Source organism: Dysidea avara, chromosome 3 (assembly GCF_963678975.1).
Source record: "Dysidea avara chromosome 3, odDysAvar1.4, whole genome shotgun sequence".
Classification (NCBI taxonomy): Eukaryota; Metazoa; Porifera; class Demospongiae; order Dictyoceratida; family Dysideidae; genus Dysidea; species Dysidea avara.
In genome coordinates, this window is record NC_089274.1 from 46,475,000 (window position 1) to 46,487,764 (window position 12,765).

The 12,765-nt window shown below is 36.5% G+C and overlaps 1 protein-coding gene across 3 annotated transcripts in view; it reads right to left on the reverse strand.

Annotated features, from left to right (window-relative positions):
* Positions 1-12,765, reverse strand: part of LOC136251266 (uncharacterized) — a 38,512-nt gene that overhangs the window by 4,063 nt on the left and 21,684 nt on the right. For 2 of the 3 annotated variants that reach the window (XM_066043694.1, XM_066043693.1), the window contains 4 exons: positions 6,606-6,782; positions 5,545-5,645; positions 3,047-3,339; positions 99-380 (listed from right to left, as the gene is read on the reverse strand). In XM_066043694.1, coding sequence (XP_065899766.1) covers positions 99-380; positions 3,047-3,339; positions 5,545-5,645; positions 6,606-6,782 — 853 coding nt within the window. The remainder of the gene's footprint in view (positions 1-98; positions 381-3,046; positions 3,340-5,544; positions 5,646-6,605; positions 6,783-12,765) is intronic. The other variant, XR_010698991.1, reaches the window with a different exon arrangement.

The window sequence follows — 12,765 nt, forward strand, 5'->3', positions numbered from 1 at the left end:
GTGGTCAATTTTAAATAATCGCCAAATAAATTTTTAAAACTAAAGCAATTAAGTAAGTAAATCCAGTATACTGTATAATTATATAATTGTTTACTAACATACGACGGAGTTTTATCAATAACTTGCTCAGATCTCCACGAGACATATACTCTAACACAATCATTGCAGGAGCTTCTGTCACTACACCATAAAGCTTGATCACATTCTCATGATCAAACTGGCACATTATGGCAGCTTCCTGGAGGGATCGTAATTTGTCCTTATCATCAGCATCTGTGTTTAAGCTTTTCACTGCTACTTCTATTTCTTTGCCAGTTGATGGTTTCCACATGGCACGATTTATCACTCCAAACTCTCCAACACCCAATTGTTCCAAACTCCTGTAATATATCAGTTACACTATTGAGTGTTTATACACAAAATTCATAAACTGAATACAAAGTAAATTGCAGTATGGTGTGTTGCTATGCATAACAAAAAAGTTAACAATATAATGTAAATAATTTAATGGTATTACAACATAGCTATGTGGGAAATCCATACTTTGGCAATAAACATAAATATGATGATAACATTCACTTTAATTCTGTAATCTTGCATCTGGTGGTATAAAGCAATAATAAATAAATAAATAAAAAATTTGCCAGCATAGTGATTTTCTTCACATAGCTATGTCATAATACCATCATTATTATTTTTTACTATTCACTACTTTTTATCACTGGATCCCTGCTTCATTATCATACAGTGTTATCTAGCAGGGACGACAAAGGTTTGGGCATACAGTAGCGTAGCCAGGAAAATTTTTTTACTGAGGCAAAGTTTATACATTGACCTAATTGAGAGGGTCTGACTCAACTGATTCACAAACACTTTCAAGTTTGGAATTTTGCAGGTTGACTGGTTGGATGGAAGAAACTGTTTCAGAAAAGCATTTTTCTACATGTTATAAGTAATGGTCCAGCTTAGTTAATGCTACAGTATACCATGCTTCAATTATTAGACTGATTTAATTTCACTCAGCACAAAACGCTGACTCACTCCAGAGATATTTTTAGAGGTCAGGCCATCCATGGACTGAGATGGAAGTCATAGTCATGCACACTATACTTTTTGTTGATCTGATGTGATATTTAAGTCAGAGATTATCTCTTTCATGTGATATTCAGCTACACGTCAAGCTAGGTGTATGAGGGCATGCTCCCTCAAGGAAAATTTTGAAAATATATGGCATGTGGAAGCTATTTTTTGATTGTAACTGCTAATGCATGATGTGATCAATTCAGTAGCTCAATGCAATGCCATGCAGTTGACTCGTTGGAACTTTTGAAAAGTAATTTAAAGACAATTAACATAAATGCAAATGATTTAGACCAAGCAGTGTAATGAGAACAGTGGATATAATCTGTACAGAATGTTCTATTAGAGTACATTACGATGACTGCTCTATTAGATTATCTCGATCTTTTTGATACAACTTCAAGTTGCTGAAAAGTGGTCCAGCCAGTGATTATATTATGTGAGGTACAGTAAAGCTGTCTTAGTAGTAGTAAATGTTTGAGTAGAAAATTAGGGGTGCCACTGAAAACTCAGGCTGCTCAGCCTGAATTGTTGAGCATTTTTTACTGAGTCAGCTGCCTCGGTTGCCTCAATGGTAGTTATGCCACTGGCATAAGACCCATGATAAAATATCACCCAAAAACCTGCCTCGATTTCTCCTCACAATAACATGACAGTATTGGTTGGGTAAAAATCAAGCCCAAAAGTGCCTTCAGATTGACCTGAAATGATTGATACAGAATTTTTTTAAAAATTATTCAAGGGAATTTTCTACTGTCTGCCTGATGCATTCAGCAAGCATAGCAGAAAAGTGGCTACAGCTACATCACTACTTCTTTCACAGAAATGCTTTGAATTTACTTACAAATAAACCTTTGGCATATTGATAGCCATACAATACGTGTGTTACTTTTATCCTTTCTTGCCATAAGTACTGCTGTCAGTTAAACAGAGTACAGCTTCCATCTCTGGACATACATACATGATGCCAATGTACCAACATATTGGAATACATGTGTTCTAAAAATTCAGCCAGTGAGCTGCTCTCAGTTGTAAATGAGATTCCGCCTGCCACCAGGAAATGGACTACTTGTAGACAATGGCCTCAAATGTACAGGTAAGTGAATTAGTCTGGTGTATATGGTCGCCAGACCCTGGTCTGTATCAATAGTAGGTGCAGCTGTAATGTAAGTGGACAGCCGCTGTGTATAATTGGATAATTATATTGACTATCACTGCAGATTATGACCTCACTCATGAATATGATTATATGTGAGGATATTATAACTTGTGGTCATGAATTTACAAAAAAAGTTCACAAACAAATACTAGGAATTTAAGTAGCACCCCAATACAAAGTATTGAAACAAGCTGGTTGCATAATGTCCATTGACTGTAAAACAATAAGAAGTGAATATCCCTACTGTGCATTTCAATTATAAAACCTTCACAGCACAATAGAGATATTCGCTTCTTATTGTTTTAAGTGATGTGCAATAATAGTGTGATAATCATATCGCACTGGTTCATTATCATGATATGATAATAGCTTGTGATTATCGTGAGCACCAATATTAACTTGCCGGAATTACTCGAACAATTAAAGCATTCATTTGTTTATTCAATTATGTATTCTAATTGTTTTCTGAGATTGAACTTTGCTGTGCAGGACATATATGCATATACAGGATGTTCCTTTACCCGTATTCATAGAAAATAAGTAAATTAGTGCTACATTATGTATCTTGTCATTTGGATTTACTATCGTGATAACTATCGTATCATGATGTAGTTATCATGATTAATCGATATAGTTGCAAACTTATTATCGCACATCACTATTTGTTTTGCAGTAATTGGACATTACGCATCCAGCTTTTTTCAGTACTTTTTATTGGAGTGCTACATTGTCCCTACTCTAATCCTAATTTTTACTTGTACTTGTTAAATTAATTGCTTTTTATATATGTGGCAGTGGCACACAAACCTGATTTCATGTTGATGGATTTTATGAAACTTTTCCCCTTCAAATTCTTGATATATCTTGTGGACATTTGAAGGTGGTTCTTCATAATCAGGTCCATAGTCCTTTTCATCTTTAAAAGGTGTGTTATATATCTGCTTCTCTCTTTCTAGTGAATCAGATAAAGAATGATTAGATGTCTCATATTCTGACATCAGTGACTGATACTGTGCAGCTGTTTCATACATTCCCTCCACATTGGTTAATGATGTGTCCATAATGTCACATTTTGGTGAACCAACATTCTCATAGTCTGGCTGTATATGATGAGAATAAAATTTAGTTGTGAATATAACTATAGTTATCCATTTATGGAAATGATTACATATCTACCACAAATAAAGTGCATGACTACTCGATTAGAGTAATTAAATCAATTTGGAGACTACACACTGCCCAATGCCTAGTCTAGTGCCACACTCAGTCTTCTCCAGAAGGGATGGATTAGATTTACTTAATAAGCTAATGAGATTAATTTGGTTACACTTTTTAATTCTGTAATGTAGTGTGTGTCTGTGTAATTTTACATACATCATTTCATGGGCTTTATTTAAGTTAATACCCACCATTTGTTGGGGTTGACACTTGGAACTGGTTTCTGTATACATACTAAGTCTTTTGTTTAGGGAGAGGCCATACCTTTATGTCATTAAACAAGTACTGCTATATACTACAATTATTATTGCCTTTGATTCAGAATTATCTGGTTACACCAACAGTAATACGGTTATTAGTGGTGGATGTAAATAAACACTATCATATTTACTGGTTAATAGCTATGCATGGGTTGATAATAATTCACACCACAACCTTGGATTATTGTCACTCTCAAACAAGAGCTATGGCTTGTACCTGAATAAGCCGAGGCAAGAGTTGATAATTAAAACATGTTTGAAGTAGAATCCAGGAAATAGTGTTTTGAGAAGAGCCAAGAGGATATTAATTGAGCAAGATCACTCATTCAAAAATCCATTTAACCCTTAAACCTGCATAGTCCAGAAAATTGGATTTTAAACTCAATAAATATACGTGTGCCTTACACAATGCACCATAACTTTCGAAGAGTCTATCCTATAGCTACACAATTTGCATCATTCCAGTGGCGTATCTACGCCTGGGCATAACCGGGCATTTTCCCAGGCATCAGAAAATCTTCTGGCGTGGCAGCCACGCATGAAAATACACTGTTCACAATGTATTAATTACGATTCTATCCACTAGGGCACCATTGACTGTAGCCATAGATTATTATATGCTGTAGCGAACGCTTACAGTGAATTCTTGCAATGAAAATAAGCACTGCATGTTCAATTAAGAGTCTGACTTCTAATAATAGCCCCGTAGATTACGAGTTACTATATTTAAATCTGAAAAACGGAGATGTGCCCGCCCAAATTTGTAGTCTCATTGAAGTGATGATAGTTTGAAGTTTGCCTGTATATAGACCGCACGAAGTGGAAAATACTCAAGACAACTAGCTAAAGGTCTAATGCTGAATATTCAGTGCCCGGATTTATTGTGATACAACTAGCTACGACGAAGGAATGTCAAGGGATAGAACTGCTAACGATGCTTTGTAGGACCACTCAGCAGGGTATGGTAGAGTTGGTGGGTGGTTTAATTTAATACAGGGAATGGACTACTGAGTAGATGAACCGGTGTCATGACGGTTTGTGATCCGCATAAGTAAGAGTCAGTGCAAGAAATCCATTGGTTCAGTTGATGCAGCAGTCCCACAATCGATATAGCATCGTAGCTAGAGACTAGTATGGAGTGATTGAAGACTGATGAGCTATTCTATATGCATACAGATAAGAGTTATAACTAGCTAGTCATGCCATACACTTGAAAACAACAGTTTGATGAATGCATGTATGAACCCACACAGGTTGTTCACTGGACTAGGTGTACAGGTAAATGGGCTTTCCCGGGCATCATGTTTGGGCTAGATATGTCCCTGCATCATTTTACTTGTGGTATAACAAGGATTAAAGTGATACCTAGGGATTTGCCCTAATGCTAAACAATGAGACCAAAACTAGCTGTGTAAATAACTTTTCAGTAAGGAAACACCCAAATCCTGTACATACCCTTATAAAATAAAATGATCTATAACGCGATGGTGGTTGCTCTTATTACCTCACAACAAGTTCCATTCACTTTGTAGTTACAGTGTTCATTGAACCTTCTCCAAGTATCCCAGTGCACAGACTTTCGATCAATGTGTAGGTTTGATCAATGTGTAGCTTTAGGCTATAAAAATTAATTTATTCTGTTTAATGTTTCCACCCATATTGTGTAAACACACATTCCCCAAAAGTTCTTTGCGGGTTTAAGGGCTAAACACTATGGGCTTACTAATAATACACATGCCACCTTCGCATTTGCTGAACGTTATAACAACCGCAGCTACATATTATCTGGTAGTATACAGTATATACATAAACAGGTTAACACTTTACCATAGCAGGAGGTGGTGTTAGTTCATAGTATATCCTGGTATCAATTATGCCAGTAGCACTACTTTGAGTATCTGAGCCTTTAGACTTCTTTGTATCTAACACTGATTAACACAGAAGCATAACAACCAATATCATTCAAAAATCTATTTCTCTATTGAGCAGTTATATGTGACCCGCTGAGTGAAAACCTGACTTGCTTGCATAATTCTGTTTTTGAGATAAATGCAATTGAAATACATTGGGTAAAAAACGTGTACTACATAAATAATTTTACGTGTCTTTTAATTACTTCAGTAAACAGTGAAGGAAGACTCTAATTGAAAATATCTAATACACCAGTGGATTTGCTTTTGCATGGATAGTAAGAATATCTTTGTTATGTTTCTGTACCATAAAACAAACATGAGTTACATGTGTTTACATTACAGTAAAACGTAACTTATCATCTCCGTTACTAAACTTGAACAGCCTTCTTGCTTAATAGCATATATTTAGGCCAAAAACTATTGATGAATGCCCCAATTCATAGTGAATAGAATGACACAAGTCCCAACTCAGTTGCCTGTTGCACTTGGGACTTATGATCGATTAAACAAATGTCTGTAATTTTCCCTGTATGAGCACTGTACAAATGGACTGCTTGCTCTTCTTGTTGTCTGTCACTATATCTCCGACAGAACTTACCATAAGGCTGAAACTTTAACAACCCATTGGTTTTTCCATCTAGACAACAAAAATGTCATAAAACATAGTTCAAGGAAAATGCAAACAAGTTAGGTTTTCACTCAGCGGGCCACATATTTTAATATACTTGCATGGAGCTTGTATACCAAATTCAGAAAGTCACTGCTTGTAATAAGGCACAATCATTATCACAAATTCTCACAGTATCAAATGCACAACTTTACACATAGATACTCCATATAAACAGACTGTGTACAACATTTATGTATGACAACAAATTGGAAAGTACACAAATATTTTGTTCACAGCAGTTTGTTATGATTTGGAAGACCAACTTTCTAAAGGTTGAAATTACTCATAATAATAACATACTGTACCTTCAGGTGGCACTCTACTTGAGTTAATGAGATATGCTTTCTTTAACTGTGATCGTCTCACACAAAACACCACTACTAGTATTACTGCAACAATGGCAATGATTAATAAGGCTCCTCCAACTGCTGCACCGATAATAACACCACCACTAAGAGATCCTGATTCACCATCTGAGTTATCTATATAAATACATTGTATTGTAGTACATAAACGATCTGGATGTTAGATGTAGATGTCCTTGGTTCAAATCCCAATTAGTACTTTTCAACACCTTTTTGTGTACATTTTAATTACCCCCATAGTGACTGTTCTTTTGGAGTATCTCAGCCCCATGATTTTACACTTGTCGGGTTTTTCTTTGTTACTCCTTCATTTTCTATTAACCTCCTCACTGCTAAATTTGTAGCTCCAATCTACTGCTTCTAAACTGCTGTAACTTACACACCATACCATGTAATCCTATTAAACTATATATCAGATTACTCGCTATAGAACAAGGAATTTGATTATCAAGTTGCTGTTTACAGAAAAGCAACCACAAAGCCATTATATAACTTTAAAGTGTAAAATTCGATCTAAGTGAATCCGAACGTGAAATTTCACAACTTTACAGGCTAGCATTGTTTATAAACATCGCTAACCTGTTTACAGTTGAAGCGATTACCTTTAAGTCTGGTTTTCCAGCATTTGAGCAAGTGCGATTGCACATACAGGCACGAGGTCACTGTTGCCAAGGTGTACAAAAGTAGCAACACGCCATTCCAACCTGTATATTCCGTCTCCTCACTGTTTCTCTTTATTAGTAGTACCATTATCACCTCGAAGAAATATCTACAATGATTGTTATCGATATTCTGAAAGTACGTGATTGCATCATCTAACCATGCAATAGTGTGCGAGAGACCGGTTATCCCTGTTCCCATTCACTTAAGGATGTGCCCACTACAGGATAAGTGCAGGGGCTACTAAAAGGCTCGACTAAAGTTACGGAACATTTAGAATGTGATGCTACAGGCGTTTATATATCAAAATCACCATAATTATGGTGGGTGTGGCGGTGAGAGGGTTAATTAAACGATCAAAAATGTACTGCTACGGTGATTGGCCTACGTATGTACACACCACTTTTCAAGTTATTTCCATACGTATGTGATTTACCCTGTAGTTGCAACAAAAGTTTGACTTTTTATATGCAAACAAATGTTCACAGCATCATGGATATTTAGCCATGATTTCACCCTTATACGCTCTTGATCGGTACCACTGTATAACAAATTTTTTTGCAAAGTATGCACAAAGAATAATTTTGACCCTCCATAAGAAAAAAAACAATAAAATTAAAACTCTGGCTACCCATATATATCTTGCAAATGGTTTTAGAAAATTCAATCAAATTTGCTGTGTGACCTACCCTACCTGGCAGACAGCTATAATATAAATATAATGAACTTTGGAGAAGGGACCACAAAGCTATACTTGCATGAAAATCGTGTTTCTTTCTTCCTGTCAGTTCGACTCAATACACGAATGGTATAATATGGTGTGCTGACTGTCTTTTCGTGTGATCCAAAAGAGCCAAGCTCTAAAAAAAATATGGCCTTCCAAAATAAGCTATTGAGAAAAAAAGATGTGAAAGCAGTGGACAAGAAATGGCTGCAATGATGTTATGTAATAAGCCATCTGGGTCATTCCATGTCAAATCAACAAGGAATTTAGGGTCACCTCTCGGATTTTGACGAAACTTGGTGTGTTTGTAGTACCTGTGGTGCTTATCACTCATGCAAATTTTTAGCTCCATACATTCCTGATTTATGACCACAAATATTTTGAATATTTCATGAAAATTTGGTCCATCTCTAGTTACAAAATTGACTGCAACTTTGTACTGTGTAAATATTTTTAAACACAATTTTCACTGATGGAAGACTGTTGATCGACCTTTCCAGTGATTCCTAAATTATGGGATATCTACTTAATTATGGTTTAAAGGTACTTCATTGAAAACTTTAATCCTTTATATTTTGAAAAATGCTGCTTGAAATTTTTCAAATTCTTTTGTGAATAATGATTGGGTCATAGTCTATGTTTGATAAAATTTTTGTGGTGGGACCACAATGGGCTCAAGAAATATAATGAATTATGTTGTGGTATGCGGTGGAATTTGCAGGCTATTATTGCTGTATTGGAGTGTACACCTCCAATAACTACTCGCAACAAGGCTTTGCCAAGTATGTCTTACAGAGTGAAGGTGTCTAGGTACATTGCAACCTGTATTAGTGACCACCTGTATTGAAAGGCCATCTATGTACTGCAGTTAAGTTATACTTCTTTAATGTATAGCACCAAAGCATCAACCCTTTCTAGCAAATCCAAAAAGGGTCCTTATTAGACAGGTTGACTATAAATTATAGATCTGACCACCATGTGTCCATAAACATCATGTAAATGTTGTACCATCTCTTCACAAGTACCTTCTTAATTAAATTGAATCCCACTGTAGTGGACTTAGCCATATTTAAGTTCCTTATGTGGCTGCATAGGTACATACAACAGAACTCCACAGAGGATACCTTGATAACCAGGACACCTGTTTATACACTGTACTCCCACTCTAGCGGTGCACATACATTTAGACCAATATACTTCTGTGGCTTCTGTAATATGAGCACTTTATTATGGTCCTAACAATGGAGGGGTTTTACCATATACATGCATTAATTGTACCTCAATGTGTGAAATTAATTACTACATTACTTTACATTCACGACCACTTTGAAGATCAAGTCATAAATCCATACACATACTCACGTAGGAACTAAACGTGATGACCACATATTTAACATCTACCTGTACTGATCTTCAAAACGTGAACACAAAATACTTTGAAAAACCATTAATTTTAGTAATTACAGTACTATAAATCACACATTGAGGTGCAAGCAAGTGTTAATAATACAAAAACTCTTGGTACAAGTAATGCATCTACTGTATATAGTGTAACTCTTCTATTCCCTGGACCATTGATAAAGTGTTCATTTTTGAGAAACCACAGACTTATCTTGGGTCCAAAATGTACGTACAATTATAAAGTAAGATCATGAGGCTATCAAGGTTCCCAGATATCCTTTTTGAGGAGGTCTGTTGTACTTATGCAGCCATGTACGTAACTTGAATAGTATAGAGTGGGGATATGTACGTAAGTGCACTACGGCAAGATTTTACTTAATAAATAAGGTATAACTGAAGAGATGGTACAACATTAATGTGTTTATGGATGCATGATGATCTCATTAGTATAGTCAACCTGTCTAATAAGGACCATTTTTGGATTTGCTAGAAAAGATTGATGCTTTGGTGCTATACATTAAGATCCAATTAAAGTATAAATTAACTGCAGCTTAGTTCAGCTACAAAGAAACCATCACGTAGAGAGTTCAGCTACAAACAAATCTCCCTGTAGAGAGCTTAGCTAGAAGAAGTTACCTTGTAGAGAGTTCAGCTACAAAGAAACCATCATGTAGAGAGTTCAGCTACAAACAAATCTCCCTGTAGACAGATCAGCTAGAAGAAGTTACCTTGTAGAGAGTTCAGCTTCAAACAAATCACCCTGTAGAAAGATCAGTTAGAAGAAGTCACCTTGTAGAGAGTTCAGCTACAAAGAAACCATTCTGTAAAGAGCTCAGCTGCAAACAAATCACCTATACAGAATTCAGCTACAAACAAATCACCCTGTAGAGAGATCAGCTAGAAGAAATTACCTTGTAGAGAGTTCTGCTACAAAGAAACCATCATTTAGAGAGTTCAGCTTCAAACAAATCACCTGTGGAGAGTTCAGCTACAAACAAATCTCCCTGTAGAGAGATCAGCTAGAAGAAGTTACATTGTAGAGAGTTCAGCTACAAACAAATCACCCTGTAGAAAGATCAGCTAGAAGAAGTCACCCTGTAGAAAGTTCAGTTACAAAGAAATCACCATGTAGAGAGTTCAGCTACAAACTAGTAACCTTGTGGAGACATCAGCTAGAAAAGTTACCTTGTAGAGAGTTCAGGTACCAAGAAACCATTCTGTAAAGAGCTCAGCTGCAAACAAATCACCTGTACAGAATTCAGCTACAAGCAAATCACCCTGTAGAGAGATCAGCTAGAAGAAATTACCTTGTAGATAGTTCAGCTACAAACAAATCACCCTGTAGAAACATCAGTTAGAAGAAGTTACCTTGTAGAGAGTTCAGCTACAAAGAAACCATTTTGTAAAGAGCTCAGCTGCAAACAAATCACCTGTACAGAATTCAGCTACGAACAAATCACCCTGTAGAGAGATCAGCTAGAATAAGTTATCTTGTAGATAATTCAGCTACAAACAAATCTCCCTGTAGAGAGATCAGCTAGAAGAAATTACCTTGTAAAGAGTTCAGCTGCAAAAAAAAAAACACCATGTAGAGAGTTCAGCTGCAAAGAAATCACCCTGTATAAAACTCTGCCACAAACAAATTGCCCTGTAGAAAGATCAGTTAGAAAAAGTTACCTTGTAGAGGGTTCATCTACAAAGAAACCATTCTGTAAAGAGCTCAGCTGCAAACAAATCACATGTACAGAATTCAGCTACAAACAAATCACCCTGTAGAGAGATCAGCTAGAAGAAGTTACCTTGTAGATCGTTCAGCTACAAACAATTCACCCTGTAGAGAGAGCAATTAGAAGAAGTCACCTTGTAGAGTGTTCAGTTACAAATAAACCACCATGGAGATTTCTGTAATCAATATATGTATTATATATATATATAATTTGTACATTTACTGATAAAATATTTAAAGTACATCTACTTCATCTTTTCTTCTTCCTGTGGTAAAGAAAAAAAAGATAGGTTAAAAAAGTCCCAAAGTCGGCCATAGGCCGGCTTTGGGATATACAAATACAAAAAGAAATGAAATCTCATCCAAAACAGCCAAGCTGTAAAAAACGTGTGTGGCCCTCAAAAAGACTATGGTGAAAAAAGATGTGAAATCCAAGGTGGCGGCCAAGAAATGGCTGTGATGGTAGGTTAATGGTGAAAATTTTAATAACAACAATTCAGATGAAATTCACCTGAATTGTCATTATTAAAATTTTCACCATTAACCTACCATCACAGCTATTTCTTGGCCGCCACCTTGGATTTCACATCTTTTTTCACCATAGCCTTTTTGAGGGCCGAACACTTTTTTTACAGCTTGGCTGTTTTGGATTAGATATATATCAAGACACACGGTAGTGTGTCGTGCGGCCCAAGAAGCCGGCGCGTAACACCCGTGAGTATATTGACAGGAAGAAAGAAAACGCAATTTTCGCACCTCCGTAGCTCTGTGCTTCCTTGATGAAACAAGACGATTTTTGCTGTGGACATTCCCTCCAACTGCAGCACTCCACATTCCAAATTTGAGCGAAATCGCTTCGCGCGTTCCCGAGATATGCGACTTCAAAAATTGGCTCAGTTTCTTCGTTTTTTTCTTCTTCTTATTTTTCTTTTTCTTGTCGCACACTTACAAAAATTGCTATAAAACTCGAACGCCATATCCGATTGCCTTGAAATTTGGCACACAGAAGGGGGATATAAAGGCGCATCTCGGTACCAACTTTGGCTGGAATACGATAAACAGGCAAAGAGTTATGAGCGATTATTCACGAAAATTAACACCAATATGTTGTCACGCCTACAGGGTAAACCGCGTATGGGAAGAAGCTGAAAATCGGTGAGTGAATAGGTTAACTATTGAACCTCAAACCTTTTGTGGTTTGAAAGAAATCGAGCTAAAAAACAGGAAGATACAACGAAAAAACCAACAGTGTGTAACAATTACGCAATCGAGATTAGCTAATAAAAATAACGACTGCTTGCCACGCCTACCAGATAAACCGCTTGGGGTAATGCTTTGAAAATCGTTGTACAGATGGAGTAATCATCTTAGAAAGGCTCATCAATGGTGTAGAAGAATCAGACTTAAAGCCACGTAGTTATAACACGAAATCCAACTTGGTGCAGCAAGTGCGAGATCGAGATACTCTAATAGAGCAGTCATCCTAATAGAGCAGTCATCCTAATAGAGCAGTCACCCTGAAGAGAATTCAAGAGATCAGCTAGAAACAAGAAACATGTATAGAGATCAGCTACACACAAGTCACTCTG